The 18,010-nt window shown below is 44.2% G+C and overlaps 1 protein-coding gene across 2 annotated transcripts in view; it reads right to left on the minus strand.

The window, feature by feature from the left end:
* WDTC1 (WD and tetratricopeptide repeats 1) overlaps nt 1-18,010 on the minus strand; it is a 28,161-nt gene continuing 10,151 nt past the window's right edge. For both annotated transcript variants that reach the window (XM_062593955.1, XM_062593956.1), the window contains exons 3-16: nt 17,615-17,698; nt 16,640-16,686; nt 15,298-15,409; nt 14,866-15,053; nt 13,838-14,020; nt 13,427-13,521; nt 12,263-12,378; nt 11,065-11,140; nt 9,222-9,318; nt 7,900-8,073; nt 4,442-4,677; nt 3,896-4,064; nt 3,294-3,486; nt 1-3,138 (exon numbers count right to left, since the gene is read on the minus strand). In XM_062593955.1, coding sequence (XP_062449939.1) covers nt 2,941-3,138; nt 3,294-3,486; nt 3,896-4,064; nt 4,442-4,677; nt 7,900-8,073; nt 9,222-9,318; nt 11,065-11,140; nt 12,263-12,378; nt 13,427-13,521; nt 13,838-14,020; nt 14,866-15,053; nt 15,298-15,409; nt 16,640-16,686; nt 17,615-17,698 — 1,968 coding nt within the window. In that variant the 3' untranslated portion in view covers nt 1-2,940. The remainder of the gene's footprint in view (nt 3,139-3,293; nt 3,487-3,895; nt 4,065-4,441; nt 4,678-7,899; nt 8,074-9,221; nt 9,319-11,064; nt 11,141-12,262; nt 12,379-13,426; nt 13,522-13,837; nt 14,021-14,865; nt 15,054-15,297; nt 15,410-16,639; nt 16,687-17,614; nt 17,699-18,010) is intronic.

Consider the following 18,010-nt stretch of genomic DNA (forward strand, 5'->3'; position numbering starts at 1 on the left):
TAGAACAAAGAATTGTTTAATTGCTTAACCCTTTCTCTTCTAGGGACTAGAGAAACAAGTTTTCTGCTCCTTCTAAGGAGGACAGTAAGGCTTGTGTGTTACCTCTACAACTGCAGGGGCAGAGTTTACGAGATGATCGTCTTTAATCCTTGAAAAAACTAGAAGCAATGGTCTTTGCAACACCAAGAGAATCCTAGAGTCTCCGAACTGAGAGCCCATTGCTAAAATACAAAAATAAAGGAGGCATCCCTACATATCCCAGGCTAGAAAGAGTTAACCAGAAAGAGCAGGAAGAAGCTTTCCTGAAGGGGGGTCAAAGTAAACAGCAGAGGTCAATAAAGCAACATCTTTTCCCTACTTCCCCAGCACATTTTTCCTTCACCAATAAATACAAATTCCTCATTAACAAGCAACAAAGCAGGCAATTTGCCCACAAGAAGGGGAAAAGGGGCTAGAGACAGATTTTTTCTCTCCCCTTCTCTCCCATTATTACTTATCTTTTTAACCAAAGCAGCCATTAAAAAAAGCAATCCACTGCAGAGGCAGAGAATCTTGTAGCTTTCACTCTGCAACTGGCAGGTAAAAGAGCTGTCTCACAAGGGTAAAAAAAACCAACAAAAAATAGCTGCCACAGCAAAAGGTGAATGCGGAGGGAGAGGTCTGTTCCTTTCAGAGCTTGCAATTTGAGACTCTCAGTTTAAAATCAAAGTCTGCAGACATTGTCTAGTAAAAGCTGAAAAAAAAAATTAGAGTGGGAAGAGAGGGGGGAAAAAAGACGTGTCTAGTAGGAAAGCTTTAAGCAAAAAAAGAAAAGGCCAGACCACGTCAAAAGCCACGCAAGTGAGAAGGATTTTCAGTTGCCTCTGGGTTCTGAAGAGCATTAGGTGCCAGGGTACGTGTGGGGTGGGAGGATGTACACAACCAAATGGGTAAACTGATCAAGCAAGCACATCTACCACGCTGGTGTTGTGTTAAAACAAGCAAACATGCTCTCAGCCACTACATGACTATCTGTCCCAGGAGAGCTCTGCTTCAACAGGAAAAGATGGAGAGTAAGTCTGACTGAACTACAAAACAAGCCCGCCATCACAGCTCAGCAGAGCACAAGGGTAGCTGGTCTTTCCTTGGTGGTGTGGGGCATGCTCCCAAAGTGCTGGGGCTTGCTCGGCTCAGCTTCACCTAAACATGAGACGGCAGATGGAAATCTTCGTCCTAGGAGCAGAGATCAAAGTCCCGATAGCCCCACTGTGATTGTGTGTGTGTGTGGGGGGGGGATGTCCCTCTATGCAAGGAACAGCACTCAGAGAGGCTGCCCACTACGAGACTGTGACCTCTCTCCCCCTTGTACAACACTCATCCACCTCAAAGACCATTTTGGAAGGGGGAGGAAGCCAGTTACCTCAATCAGCCAGCACTGTGCAGTCTCTCTCATCAACACCTGGCAGCCAGAAGCAGCCAAAAAAGGAAAAGGAGACCTCATACTTCCACAGCAGGGACAGGAAGACCAGGGATTGCACTACATGGAAGAACAACCCTAATGCAGCATACACACATGCGCACACACTCCCACACACATCTTACACCCCTGGGACCAAGGCTAGCATGTTCAGACCTTCAGCAGTAAGAGATAAGAGACAGTGCAGAGCAGTTAAGATCTCCAGGGGCTCTTTGGTCTTAGTTGATAGTCCTAGAAAAAACAACCTCTCCAGCTTCGGTTGTAGCATAGCTGTGTAAGATCTACTTGATATTTAGTGTTTGGCAACTGCAAGAGTGGAGAATCAGGGCTGCATGTTACACAAGAGGGAAAGAAATGGAAGTACAATGCTGCACTTCTGGGTGCATTTCTGGCTTTGCAGCCAGAGCCAGTGAGGGAGGGGAATGGGAAGAGGAAGGAGGGTTCCTGAGAGGACCACTAATCCATCAGATGTTACACCAATAACGAGGCAGAGAAGACCCATTTTGGCCAAGACAGAGCAGCTGGCTGCACTAAAAGGCTGCTGTCTAAAAGCTCAAAACATCAGCTGCAACAGATACATGGTGGCAATGTTCTCAGCTGCAGCACAGGTGACACAGAGAGAAGGTGAATATAGCTACACACATTTTGGGCAATAGAGAGAGAGAGAAGCTCTGGAAGAGTGCTGTTACCAGCCTCTTCCCTCAGTAGCTTTAGCTACATTAAATCTCAGGCCTCTGACCAAGCCCCTCCCATTGCTGCCACCTTTCTCCACAAGTTCATAACTTGTGGAAGAAAGTATCAGAGCTGGGAAAGCATCTCCTGTCCTGTCGAGCTGCACATACTCAGTGCCTCCACTGATTCATCAACCAAGACAGATGCCCAGGGACAAGAACAGGCAATGTCCAGTCCTTAACACAACACAGATACATCTGTGGATGACGTGATAGAGATGGAAGCCAGAAGAAGGATGTTACAGGACAACAGGTGTTTCATGGCCAAAACCCCTAAACCAGGGCCCCTGCACAGCTGGCAGCAGAATAGCTAAGCCAAGCTTCCAAGATCAAGATTACTGCAGTAAAATCATTCCATAACCCCTGCCCTAGGTTTGTATTTTATTCAGGAATTTAACATCCCCTCTGCAAATGCATGACTGCAGGCAACATCCCTCTGTACCAGGTCATATAGCAGCTCTGGAAAAAGTCACCAGCTTACACTGCTTACAGACATCTCAAAGATCCCTGCTGGGACTAAATTCTGCTAAAGGCAAACCCCAGACTGCACTGCCATGCTGCTCAGTAGTGTGACGGGAGGAGGCGGTGGTGGAGGCAGTGGTTTACAGAGACGGCCGCTCCTGCCCCTGCCAGCTTGTCCTACTCTGTGCATAGTGCGAAACAGTGCAGTCATTCATCAGAGAAAGTTCCAGGACCAAGGAAACTACGTTCCCTTTCAACCAAACAATTAGAGGAAGGAGAGGCAGTTCTGTTTTAGCTGGGCCGGCACTGGACTTGCCCCTCTGAGCTGTCTTCATCATCTGAGCCTCCAGCCCCACCACTTGTCAGTCCTGTAATCCGGTACCCCATGTTCAGCAACATCACCTCCAGCGGGTCCGCATTCATTCGTCTCTGGTTAGCTTGGGAAGCACCTTCCATGTCTACCACCACACGGCCATTAAGAGTTTCACTCTGCAAGACAAGAAGGGACAAAACTCAGCAAGACAGCACTAGGACCAAAGAGAGGTTATTACTGCTGCTGTAGCTATCAAGTGATCCCAGTCAGAAAGACAAGCCAGTGTTACATCTTATGTCACCAAGACACAGTCTTTTACTGTGGCTCTTACCTCTGGCCTGGGATTCCACAGCCGTACAACGGGGTCAATGCCGCTGGTAGCCAGGAAGCAGTAACTGGGATGAGGCTGGAGACAATTCACAATCGACTCGTCTCCCTGCAGCACTCTAACAAGATTGGTGGTTTCTTTCTCCCAGATGAAGAATGAGCCGTCATCTGACCCACTGACTATGTACTGTGCATTGCTAGGGTGAGAGGAGCAGAGACTGGAGATCACAGCTCAGAGCCAAAGCTAGTCTGTAGCAGACATGAGAATCTCAGCTGCCACTCCTCACGTGCATGCTTACAGAACGAGACAAAGCTTTCTGTGTTGCTTCCCTTCCACCCCAGAAGCCATGTTTTTTGATCTCAAATGTTTTTTTCCTGAAAAGCTAGCCCAACCAAGCGCTCTGTGGATTGGCTACTGAACCTGCTATTCACGCAGCTACACAAAAAGCAGAACTTCTGTTATCTTTTTCAACCCACAAACCTGTGCCAGCATCATTTTATGAGCAGGTCACGTGGGACCATCATGAGGCTTTATCAGATGGGAGAGAGCATTCTGCTGCTGCTCACACTCCTGTCCTGCAGCCATATCACACTGTACCAACATACCTGCCAAAGAAGTTGGCCTCTTTGATGTCTGTAGTAGTGTTACAGTGGCCACAATATCGGAATTTGTAGTCATAGCTGCGCTCCCTCAGCACCATCTCATCCTCTGAGATGGAGTCCTTACGACCTGTGGCTCGCAGCCGGATGGGGCCACCCCCTTTCTTGTCTTCAGCTGGAAGAGCAACAGGTTTTCTTCATCACAATTCGAGCAGGAACACATTCCCAGCAAAAAGAAAGCACTCTAGGAGAGCCCACCAGTTTTAGAGGAGAGTTAAGGACAGTTTCAGGAGGGAACAGGGCTTAGACCACAATCTTCCTTCCAGATTACCTCTTGGGTAATACAGGGGATTCTTTTTATCATGCTCTCACTTGAGAGTGAGCCAGAACCAAACTTGAGGCAAGAACAGGCTCGAGCCAGTTTCTGTGCACCATAACAATCAACTTCTCTCAGAAATGCAAGCTTTACTTTACAGGGGCAGGTTAAGGATAAAAATCAAGGTTATAGTAAAATCTATACAAGGAAGAACCTCCCTGAACACTAGCACTCACCATTGTCACTCTTGGAGAAGAGGGCTGCATTGATGTCTCTGTCTAGTGCATCGCAGGCACTGCTATGTGCTTGTTCTGGGAACTTCCCTTTAAAGTCATCCAGACATTCCAGTGCTTCTGCCACATACTTGAGTTCAAAGAGACAGCGGGCAAGACGGAAGTGGGCCTTCAGGTGGCATGGATTCAAGGATATGGCCTTCAAGCAGTCTCTTAGAGCATCGTAATGGTCCCCATCCCTGAAGAAAGGGGAGAGGTGAAATAGATAGTCCACATAGAAACAACACGTCTTCTGCTGCCGTTTCCCAGCCCTTGCTTCACTCCGAGATCTGTTGTTTCCAGCTCTCTCTATTCAAGCAGACAATCCATGAGTTCATGTATTAACAGCACTTGCTGTCTCCCAGGGCACCACCTGACCAAGCCCAGCCTGTTGAATACACCTCCACAAAGAGCCCCTTTCCTGTATACAGGCAGCCCCGTAACATGACCATGCAGCAAAGCCCAGCAAGTCTTGACCTGCCATTTTAAATCCTACAGAGCAGAGCTCACTGACATAATAGGTTTAGGGAAGTCCTTTGAAGATGGAGGATGCACAAGGCCTCTGGCCAAGCAGACACAAGGCCTCTCCTGCAATGCAAGCAGGGCCTCCTCAGAGCACGGTAGCTCACGCGTGCCCCTTTGTGGACGCACAGCGTGGCAGCATGTTTCCCTGCCCACAGCCACTTGTAGCTCTCAAGAAGGAGCTATAGAACCACACACTTCATAAACCACAGGCATAGATCTAAAGTAGCAGCCTTTTCTCACCTTCCTAGGAAAAATAAAATAAAATAAAGTCTTAGAAATTAGGTGTTATGGCAAATTCATACCATAGTAGATATTTATAACCTATTTACAGTTACTGGAGATTATGTTTGATTTCCCTGTGCTCCATGGCTGTGGGAATAATTGTGCCTCAGCTTGTGCTCTGGAAGCAGTTAAGATTTGACAAGGCTTGCAGACTGGAATTCAATTCAGTTTGATAAAGGCTGAGAAGTCTGTCAGGGCTGACAGGCAGTCACCTAGCACACTAGCATCAAGCCTAAACTGTCCAGAGGCACCACAATCAGTCTCAAGTGTGCCAAGTCTGCATATGACAGCAATAAATAAATCAATGAGTGTTCACACCTGTAACCCACGTGCGCGGGGTCTGCCAAAGTCTGAAACAGCCCTAAGGTGTGCAAGTTGTCTTGTACTTCTCACACGGTGTTAGTTTTGGATCCTGTGGAGGCTTTGTCAGGAGGGAGTATCCCTGTATCTGTACTAATTAAAGGGAACCTCAAATCTTTGGGTTACATGCCGAGCACTGCTACAAGTATGTTCGGCAAACCATCCATCCCATTGCTCTTTCACTCCTCTGGGCGGATACTGGCCAGAAATTACATTGTTTACTGTGCTAGTGAGCTGTAAAGTAGCTTGTGCATGACATCAGCATCAGAAAAGGTTCTCGATGTCTTTATTCAGCATTGTGTCAGTTTTGATGCAGGACGCTGGATGCATCAAGCTACTTTTATTTGAATAAAGAGGTAGTACATGTTATCCATTACGATAACGGACAGGTATCTCATATTTTTCAGAGTTGGCTAGGTCATTAGCTGCTTTGCCATACTCAAATTCTTCAGCTCCAGACAGCCCAACAGACTGGTTTGGAAATTCACACACTGAGATGTGAAGCAGGTGCTGATTTCTCCCATGGGTACCGTTTTGACCTGGCTTGTGCACAAATGCATTAGCTACAAGTCGCCTGAAGTGCTGTCAGTATAGATTGCTAAAAGCAATCTGGACAGTGATGCAGACGGTTCTTATGACCAGATTTTAAGAGTACAGTGTTTAAAGTGATACAGAATATGGGTAGCAATCTGAGGGAAGTGAGCAAGGGGAAGTTATGGAATTACAGATCTTCCTCTTTCCAGCTCTGTTATTCAGGGACTGAGGCCAAAGCAAGGCCTGCAGCATTTTACAGGGTGGCTTCTTTCATTCCTTGAATGTGATGTACACCTTAAAGATGCAGCATGGTTCAGAATGGGTCGCAGTCTAACTCCCTTCACCATCTCCCTGTGACATCCCAGCCCTCACCTGCCAGACATCAGTAGCTGTTCCTAGCAGGAAAATGCCCTATCTTTTCAGTTTCTGAGAAGATACCAGTTTAGTACCAAGTACCAACTCTAATCATTACAAGTCATGGAAACCCATCATGCATATATTTTCACATCTGCCAGCTACAGAAAACTGTAGCAAGCACTAGTTGACACTCAGAAAGGAGCAGTTTACTTTCAGATCTGCCAACATCCTTTGGGGAAAATGACTCCTATAAGAAAGAAGTCACTCATAAGATCAGCACTCAGCTTCTATCTTCTATTCTTTAATCCCACCCTATTGTTCTTCTCCCTCTTAACACTGAGGTCTTTTTGAGGCAGCTCCCAAATCTCTGCTATTGCAAAACAGCCAGTAGGCTAGTTACCAACAGTCACAGCAACTGCTGGCTGCTCTTTGTCTTGGCAACAAGATAGGAGAACTCATACTGGGGATTTCAACAGGGAGAGAAGGATATCCTCACAAAGCAAATGTAGATGAAGGACCACAGCTATTTTAAATATGTTAATAGTAAGTCATGTAACTCAGTCTTACTCTGCTCAAGAGGACAGACACTAAAATAGCTCAGCTGTATCTTCCAGATGCAGCTCTGACTATTGGTCAGAAAAGACATTAGCTACTGCAGAGACTAACAGCATATTTCACAACAATCATGACAGATCCCCCCTGCAGATTCCGAGGCACAAGTTGCCACCTCGCCAGATCCCCCCAAAAGGTTTGTTTCCAGTTGATCAGAATACGGGTAAGCTACAGTAACAAGGGAACAACCGGGTCATACCTGTCTTTATTTGCAACACTAGCCACCAGGCTTTAGCAGCAACTAAAGCAACTCCAGGCAGTCCTGCAGCAACCTTAGATCATGAGATATGAATTAGGAAGCAGGGTAACCACCACCTCATCCTTTGACAGCATATTTAGGGACAAACTCTCATGTAGCCCAGAACTAAACAAAGAAATACAGGCACCCTGCAGACACTCATAATGTTATCACTCAGAAGTGGATTCTTGGTTTCCTTTTGAATAGAAAAGGACTAGATCATTACTGGGCCCATCAGTAGGCAAAATGATGAGCTACCACCAGCTGTGCTTGTCTATGTGGTATCTGTGGCCATGATTCTCCAACTGACACTGCTGTGCAATCCACTTGTTCTACGCTAGTAGTGACCCACTTACAGCTTGATCCCATAACCCCAACCCTGTTTCACATGTAGCAGGGCTGGGTGCCTTGCCATGGACAACAGGGCATCTGTGGTACCCAGAAGTCAGACACCAGCACTGCCTGTGACACGAAGCTCTCCAATATTGTATCCCACACAGCTCTGCCTCCTTACCACTTGCGCTTCATGTAGGCAGCAGCTCTGTTTCCATACAGCATGGCATTGTTGGGTGCTTTCTGGACTGCTTTGCTGTACAGCTGGATGGCTTGAGTCCACTGCTGGCAAGCAAAGGCCTCATTGGCTTGCTGCTTAATTCTCTCCAGATATGGAGGCAACTCAACCTGGGGACTGAAAGAAAAGAAGGAAAGGCACACAGTCAGCCATCACACGTTAACACTCTGGTCCAGCTAAATGTCTGAAGGGTTTTACTTTAACATGACAGATTCTAGCAAGCATTAGCTAATGCCAGAAATTTCAAAAAAAGGCAGAAGAGACTTTCCTGCTAAATACAGGTTATTCAGCTACAGGTCTATGATATTTTTTTTTTAATTCAAATTGAATACTGACTATTCTAAGCATCTAATCCTTCGAACTTCAATGGTACAATTTGCTTTGACAGCATAAACAACATTTCCAATCCTGTTTCAGCAACACATAACAGAAAGCAAATTCAGAAGGAAATCAAGCATCTGAGCTCACAGGGCTGCACAAGGCTCAGGCTCAGCCAGCTGAAATTCCACCCGCAACTCTGCTGCCATGATGAAGGGGCCACCTAGAGGAAACAAGCTGAAAACATTCAGCAAAGCGACTTTGGTGGAACCTAGACTACCCATATATGGCATTAAGCAACTGCCTCTTGACTTGTTAACCACACCTCATCAGATGGAGGAAAACCAGCCAGCAAGACGTGCTGCAAGTCTGCTTTGCTTCCCCTGCGACCGCATTTAGGTGTAAAGAAAAAAGCAGCAGAGCGCAGATACAGCAGAAGAGGGCTCTCCACCCATTCTTAGCTGAAATGCACACTGCAGGAGTCGTTTACTCCAGTGTCATTATCATGAAGCAATTTCAGTGACTCCAGTTCAGTTTGCAGCAGGCAGGAGCCCAGTAAACAGCAAAAGACAGACAGACTCTTTGGATATGATGGTCTCCACAAAGTCCCTGCAGGTCAGGAGGTAACAGTCACTTAGGACAACTAAAAAAGACCTTGTTTCCAGGTCTGAAAAGTCACTTCTTAGTTTTGTCAGCAACAATTCACCATAAAAAAGGGACAAATCCTAATGGATCACATTTCTCTTAGGATGTTGTTGCCTGATCTGACTCTTGCCCATCTACCAGCAGCAAAGACAGTCCCTAGGACAGAGACCCCTTGACACTCAAGTCAGCACACCAAGTAGACACGCATTTCACACCCTGTTTAGCAGCACCTAACCTCAGCAAGAGGAAGAGACTGTGAGCAAAGCCATAGGACTTTGGGTTAGGCAGATTTATCCTCTTACCTCACGTGTGCTCTTCCTTCAGACAAGCGGAAGCCATTGCTGTGGAGATGGATGCCATTTGACACTCCATTGGTGGAGGTTTTTCCATTCTGCACTTCTGATGGTTAGGAAGAAAAAAAAAAAAAAAAAAAAAAAAAACACAAAACAAGGATCAAACCATGCTATGGATCAATGTAGAATACACAAACTGACATCTGGAATATCAGGGTTTTATTTTACAGCAGAGCCAAGGTTACTCCTCTGCTTCTCCTACCACCTAGGTTTGATTTGCCAGCTTGTATTTACACAAAATGTCTGCCATATCCTTCAGAACAGAACTCTGGAAACAAAAAATCAGATACACATAGAACTATACACATATCCAAAGAGATAACAGTTTGAAAGGAACTACCTTCAGACTGAACCTAGGCCATAATCAGAGTACCTGACTGATTACCAGAAACTTGACATTTAAAACAGTAGCTTTAGAAATGAATATATTTTTACATGCCTTTGCATTTTTTCAATGTATTGAAACAAATTATCATGGAGCTAAATTGCTGAACATTTGGTAGAACAGGAAGAATGAGTGGACTCAATCTAGGAAGTCAATGAAAGAATTCTAGATGCTTTTTCTTCTTCCTTTTTTTTTAGCCAAGCAGTTATATGCTAAAGTAACCTGCTGAAGGTCATGCAGTGCATCATCTGCTTCAGGTTTTAGAAACCACCCTGCATTTATGTTGCAACTGGGAGTGTTCTTGCAGCCATTCTGGAAGTTGGGAAACTAGGGACAGTGTCCAACCAGTCTTCAGAACTGTACAGAAGTTTTAAGTGTGCAGAAACTCACATGCACGTGAAGTTCATTCTTCGTACAGATGCTACCTTTTCCCACAGCCTTCGCTCGAACTTTCTGTGCCTGCCAGGGTGGAGCATTTGCTGCAATTGTACCACTATGAGTCTGTTCAAACTCTGTCCTGCCTTTAAAGCATGACTTCACCAGACACCACAATGTAGATCACTCACATGCATTCAAGGCAGAAGAGAAAGGCAGGCAGGGCTAGGAGTCTATCTGCTACCAGGATGTGAGCTTTAGATTAAGGCCCAAGGCAAGCTGAGTACACAGATCAAACTCTGCCAGAGAGTGCTCTGAGAAAAGGGAAGGGGCTGAGCAGGGAACACTCCCTGATAAGAGTCAGCCTCTGTCTCCAGGATAGTGCTCTAGAAGTTCACTGCTTACTGCCCACAGTATCTGTATATGAATAGGCCCTGTAAGAAACAGGGCCAGGAATAAAGTAAATAAATCCAAGAACCTTTTTTATCAAAGAAATTACTTTTTGATACAGCTATCCTACCACCAGAAGGAAGTTCGTTCTAGACCAGATTCTTTGACTAGGCAATAGATTTTTACAGCTCCTCCCTAACGGGTATATAAGGAGATAACAGATCCATTCTATGTTTTATTAATAAATAACAACAACAAAAAACACAACCAAGACACATACTCCTCATACATTTCCACATCTGTCCACACAAAATTATTTCCTGAAGTTGAATGAAAGATACTAGGACCATAACCACTATACAAAGTATACTTTTTCTCTATGCACTGTTTTAAGTATCCTCCTTAGTTCACATACATACATAGCTCTTAACAGCTCACTTCTCCCCTTACAACACATGTTTTGTCACTCTGTAGAAGGGTTTTGGAACTTTGGGTATGAACCGCACTGCAGAAATAGTCCAGGCACAGCCATGCCCTACTTTATTTCCCTAGTTCCTGCCCAGATCAGGTTATAGCCTGCAAAGAGTTGTGGAGTACGTGGTTTGTGTCTTCCACTAACTTTCATGACAGCATCATACTTACCCCCTGAAGTATGGCACTTCTTTGGGAGAAGAAAAGTGTACGGTCGCTGTTTGTAAGTTAGGTCAAACAAATAGACCTAAGGAAAAAAGGAAGAGAATGCAAAAAAAAAAAAAAAAAAAAAAAAAAAAGTCAGTGAAATAGATGCCAAAGTCAGAGAAGTAAAAGGGGGGTAGGTGAGTACACAGCTCCACACACTCTTCGTCATTTGCTACATCCAAATTTCTAACTGGGTGACTTGTTTATGGGCACGTACACACAGGATGACAGTAGTACAGTGTCCTGTTACATTCTAGCATTAGGTTCAGAAAAAGCAACACTGAGAAACAGAAGCCTGGTCTTTCTCGTAAGATAACAAAGTCCTCTAGAGAGCTTAAAAATGACCAAAAATGGACTTGTTCAAAAATGTCAACTCCATGAATATTAACTATTCTATTAACATATCAATTATACACAAATCAAACATTTATGGGCAGAAAAGAGGCATCATACTAAACCAAGGCAAAGACATCTTCAAGCAGAGGCCAAGATTTCCAGAGAAACTTCAAAATCAACCCTGCAAAGTTCTAATTTAAAATTGAATTGGTATAAAACTTGACAGTCCAGATCAGACCCACAATTCATCTAACTCAGTATCCTCTCTCAAAGAATGTGAATGTAGTGTGAGAAAGAGATCTGTATGGGACAACCACAGAGTAACCTGCCTACAAGGGAGGTTCCTGCTTAATCCATGCTGATTAGTGCTGTCAAGAGGATTTTCTCATTTCACTGATAGGCTTTACAATGATTCGTGAATATCACCCAGTGCTTAAAATTAAAGCAATCAATAACCCAGGTGAAGGCCTTTGCTTCTATAAGTTCTGTATTTACAGAAACAGTTTGCTGTTTCAAGAATCAGTTACAAAATCTTTTCTAGATCGGGTAACATAAGTTCCAGAATTTCATTTTCTTCCTCTTCCAGAGAGGGGAAATGTGAATTGCAAAACCAGATCAAAATGCTGTTCAAGTTTAATCAATAATAACAGTTAAACCCCTAATACCAGACATCTAGTCTGAATGAATCAGAAAACAGTTAAAAAAAAAAAATCAAATTACACACAGAGAAGTTGCTATACCTGTTCTGAAGAATGTACAACAACATATGCTGGCCCAAACACACCTGAATGCGAAGCTTTCTGTCAAACCTTAGCTGTCTTCTTACCTGCTCCCCTCCCATGTTGACTAAAAGCTCAGTGCCATCAGGACTGAAGGTCACGTACGTGGCCACCAGAACTCTCAGCCGATTGTTGTAATCTGGAAGTTTCACTGGAAGGTGCCCTGAGGAGGGAAGACGTCCATACATATTAGTGTAACTAGTAACTGTCATCTTTGACCTATTCCAGCTGCTCCATTTTACAAGAGGTTGTTAAGAGAGCAAGGTCACAAAATACAAGCACCTAAGTGATTTTTCACTTTTCTACTGCTGTTTACTAAATCCTTTCATCAGCCACCGAAACACTTCGATGTACACAGCTGTCTTTCCACAAATTCTAGATATCATTTTTGCAAGGCCATCTCCATATGAGCAGAAGACTGGGTTCTAGCTAGCTTACTAACAGGCAAGTTTGCAGAATCCAGCAAATCTCAGTTTAGGGATTCACTAAGGACTCAGCTTCTGTGATTTGTGGCCAACTGCAAACACACATCACAATCTTCAACCCTCTAATCAGGTTTCCTGATCCAGCCTCCTAAATATTCAGCTCATATAAGGGCTCTTTTGCTTCAGACTGGAGATGTGTTGCATGACTAATTCAGGGGACCTAAGAAATCCTCTAGTGGCACTCATCATAAGCAAGACTGCCAAAACTAGTCTGTTGAACATGCTGATCTAAGACACTTAAAAATATTTTTTTTTGGGGGGGGGGATAGTAAATAATCAGTACCGGTGAAGAACGCTATCTAGGTTGCCCAACATCTGTATCTCATTTTTCTTTTACAGGATGAAGACAAGCCAGTTGTCTTCTTTGCCAAGAAGATTTTAAACAGCAGCCTTGATGGGACCAGTCACAGAAGAAAGTCTACAGCCTCCAGGTTATCCAATCCTTGATTTTTCCAATAAAGCTGACAAAAAAACATTTATGCTAGACGAGAGGCCAGCTCACCAACACATACTGCTGCCAAATTAGGGAATGTGGGCAGGTAACATCCTCAAGCTAGAATTCACAGCATAGAAGTGAGATAACCTACAGTTCCATGAAATATCCTTGTGTTAGGCAAAAGCTCTTTCAAGCAGTGGTTTCTGATGTGATGGATAGAAATCAGTTTCTTTAGGCTTTAAATTAATTTTTAAAGCCCTACCAGTCACCCCCAGCACTGGGCCCCATACCTGCCACGTAGTACTGTGCTGCACCATCCGGGAGGGGTTTCTGCCGGTCGCAGAATGTGTGTACTCCAGCTGAAGGAGACTGTTTCATGCTTTTTCTAGCCAAAAAGAAGAGCAGTCTTATAATCACAGCATTCAACTGCTGGAAGTCTGATATATCCTGACACTTCTTGTTCACACACAAGGGTAAGACCACACGCTTAAACAATGGTGCAGTCACAAACCTGCATCACACCACCTAAGTGTACGTACATAGATCAAAAAGATTCTGTGCTGAGAGAAAAGACTTGGTAGAACTGCACAGTGAGACCAGAGAGCACCAGATCCTTGCAACATCCCCTTCCCAAAGCCTTTAGCAGGTCTCTGCACCACTCGTGTCTGCCAGGGTGGCACAGAAGAACCAGTTGCCGTTACCTGTGGTTGTGGATCATGCGAATGTCATAGAGCCGCACAAAGGGCCCACTTGCCCCCACCGCTAAGTAGTTGTTATCTTGGGGGTTGACTGTGAGGCATTTGGCCTCCACCAGCTGCCCACAGTATTCTGTCAGGTCTATTAGGACTTCTGAACGTTTGCTGTTCTCTCGCAGATCGTACTGTCTGTAAAGTGAAGAAAGAGAGTTAAGTGATCTGCATTAGTAGGTAACAGAAGTAGCAGTAAGGGAAGGTTTAGCTTTCCATGGCGACCAAACTGAAAATGACTCAAGCTGCTACATTCATACCGCTCAGCGGTAACCTACATTTAATTATCTGGCTTGTGTATGAAGAGATGGCACTAGCTACAAACAGTCATTTGCATCACATGTTACTGGGAGCACCTCAGTTCAATATGTATTAAGTCTCAATATCAGAATAATCACTAAAAACAACTTTATAATGTGCACAGATTTATTCAAGCTCCAGATGAAACTCCAAGTTGTGGGCTCACAAATAGTATCTAGTATGAAAACTAGAACAGATTCTGATGGAAACATCTGCTCATTTTAGTGTCTCAATGACTTTGGAAAGAAACTTCACTCTGTTGTGTTTGCCTTTCTCTCCTTTGATATGGTTATTCCTCTCTTGGCCTCCCTTTTCAGTGGATGAGAATACTTTCCCCAGCTTCTCTATTTATCAAAGGAGTCTACATTTCAAGATGAAGTCTTCCAGTTTCAGGAAAGGGAGAGATTAGCTTAAGCTCTTTACAGAATCACAGAAGAGCTGGGGTTAGAAGGGATCTCTGGAGGTCACCTGGTCTAAGCTCCCTGCTCAAGCATGGTCAGTGTAGAACAGGTTGCTCAGGACTATGTCCAACTAGGTTTTGAACATCTCCAAGGATGCAGACTTCACAGCCTGCCCCGGGCTGTTTATAATATAGACAGTCTCTCATTAGGTCTACACATAATACACACTGCAACAGATCCTGATCTGATTCATTTTGGGGCAGAACGACTATAGTCCTGTACCTGATTAGTCCGTCTTCTGCTGCACTCCAGAAAGTGTTGGGCCACATGGGAGCTGTGGCGATCCGCTTAACTCTGTTGGTGTGATCTCCAAACATGTGGATGGTCTCCTTGACAGTCAAGTCATGGACATGCACCTTGGAATCTGCAGCTCCTGTGATGAGGATCCGATCCCCTGAATGTGGCAAGAACTGTGGAAGACAGACTTGACATTCAAAGTGGAGAAGTGCTGAGGCTCCTCACATGTCACCGACCCTCTTGGCAGGTCACAAAGTAGCTTGCTTTAGGAATGCAGGATAACCCACATGACTACCTACATTCCCAATACATGCCAGTGGAACACTCAAGAGTCACAAACTACAGTAACGGTCTTTTCATCAAACCTCTTTTGCTACAATATTTTATGCTAGCCATTTATTCCTCCTAATCACATACCTTGACAGAAAAGATATTTGCAGTGTGCCCTGTGTGCATAGAAAGGAGTTTCTTGTGATGCAGAGGATCCCAGACAATGGTATGCTGGTCATCAGATCCAGAGGCCAACAAGCTTAAAAAAAATAAAAATAAAAAAAAATAAAAAAAAAGAAGAGGAGAACTTACAGTCTGTATCCTTCTATTCCAAGCTGTGACTAGTTCCCTAGAGTGGTATTGACTACAGTCAGCCATCAAGTCAACTCAGCTGCAGGAAGCCTCCCCCACCCCTCTTTTTCTCAGCTATATATTCTTGTTGCTTCCCATGTGCCAATCCCATGCAGCCAGTCCAGGGAGCTAAACTAGGCAAATGTCAGCACCATAGAATATAAAGCAAGTGGTTTTAGCTCCTTGAACCAGCTCACCAGAGGTTCAGATGGCACAATGGAAACAATAAGAACATGTGGTCAACAACAAAAAGCAGGATCTCCATTTTCCCTGTTAGCCTGGCTGCATTAACTGCTTCCACATCAACCTCAAACCCAAGCCAAGCCATTCATTCCTGGACTTCAGATGTACCCAAGCACTCCCAAGCCAGAACCTATTCAGAGATTCACAGACTGTTTTTTAAGTGCAGGGTGTGCCAGTGGTACTGCAAGGAACTGTTTGCCTTGTACATGTGTCTTCTGCTGCAGCAAATAAATCTGACATCTGCAACCATCAGCTATTTTAAACTTACTTCTTTGGAGTCAGACCTCACTTTCAAGTGCATGAAACATTCACTAACCAAAAATTCAGCAGATTATCAGGCAGCAGACTTTGGGTCTTATAGGAGGTATGTCAAGAACTATAGGACCTTCCTTTCCATCCAGTTATTCTTATGTAGATATTGTTTACTCCGTTTGGCTAACCGAAAAACTCTTACATTTATTTTCCCTCTAAAGTTGCAAACCGGGATGAATATTCTACCTCCCTCCCTTATACATTTGTCCCCCAGCAAGAGCTTTTAACAGCACAGGGGGTAGGGAAATGTCACTTCAAACCAGCTGGGCAAATCCTAAAGATTCATTATAATCCATAATACCACTTAAGAGAAAAGAACTAGCCTTCAATCTCCACTTCTTAGCCTATTTCCCTTCTGAACTCATTAAAGGGGCACATCTAATAATATCTAGATATATTTAACAAAATAAAACCTCTTTTGAAGTGCAAGCTTCTAGTATAGTTCAAAACTTTGAGCGTGATCCCTTATTCATTTACTAGGAATGGGAAAGGAATGCTTATAATAAGGTGACCTATACTCTACACTCTTGGGAGAATCTGGCTTACCGGTTTGTGGATCCCCTGAATAAAGGCATATACTTACTCTCCTTTTTCGTTCCATTCTAGACAGTTGACACACCCAGAGTGACCCTGAGCAAAATGGGGAAGAGAGTATTACACAAACTTCAGACTTATCAAACAGGGCTGTTCTAAGACAAGGACAAAGTGAGCTCCCCACACATAACAACTTGTTCCAATACAAGCAGCTTTTTATTCCAACCCTGCAAAAAACCACCCACATGGCAGATAAGCTCATCCAGAAAAGACAGACATGCTGTAGCAGTTGGGGGAGAAAAGGCAAAATGAAACAAACATAAAAAAGTTGAATAAAATGGCAGTTCAGTCTCAGAGGCTACTGGTGAAATCCTACTGTACACAAGGAAAGGTGACTTTGTTTCTAAAGCCCTTGGCTAGACTGACAAATTACATGTACAGGTTCTCTGAGAATTCAGGGAAAATGCATTTTTGATAACGCTCTTTTAGAAACACCTTGCTGCTGGGTGACTACATCCTACTGCCTCAGACAAATTAACTAACAAATGTAACAGGAAAAGACTAGGATAGCACTGAATAGCATTTGATATGGGAAACCTGGTTGAGAAGGGGACTGAAGAACTCTCTTGCCCCCCAAACCAAGATAATCTTAAGATCTTCTTAAGCTGTGTCAGATTGCACTACAACAACTGGTTCTTTAGACAACACGTTACAGTCTTCACTATTAGAGCCGAATATCTTGACTAGCTGACTGTTCAGAGAGGCTTGCCTTCTTCAGGCACTACTGTTAGGATTAGTTGAAAGACAGCAGTTAAAGGCTCTGCCGTAGGTCTATTAGTTAACACACAAAGCTCACGCGAGATTTCACTGAGCTATTCCTGCCTCTAATGCAGAATAGGGGAGTAAGTAAACAGTAAACCTCCCAAACAAGAGAAAAAAGTTCATACTGCCCAGCATGCTGTATTTCCTACAGTTTACTGTAGGACAAGTAGCTCAATTTGTTCTTTAAACACTGCCCACTTACTTGCAATTCTGCTTCTAGGCCCAGGCGTCGAATGAATGGATCAGTGACATGATAGTGTCGTTCAAAGCCTAGCGCACCCCTCTCCTGCATGAAGCAAATAAATGTCACACTGACTACAGCAAACAAAACACATTTTCCCCTTTAAGAGAAGACTCAAAAACTGTGAAAACAAGCAGGGACCTTGCCAGATGTTGGGGCATCCATGGCATCAGGTACCAGTCCCGCAGTAAGGGGACATCTTTAACATCAGATTCAGGCAAGGACTCCATAACCCCTGCCCCTGAATTGGTTCAAAAATGACATCTATCTTATTGCCAGCTCCTGGGTAGCCAAGGATGGAGAGGCCCACATCAAGACAGAAATAAGTTGCCTGCTTTTGGCCAGAAATGGAAGATA

This window comes from Rhea pennata, chromosome 23 (assembly GCF_028389875.1).
Source record: "Rhea pennata isolate bPtePen1 chromosome 23, bPtePen1.pri, whole genome shotgun sequence".
Classification (NCBI taxonomy): Eukaryota; Metazoa; Chordata; class Aves; order Rheiformes; family Rheidae; genus Rhea; species Rhea pennata.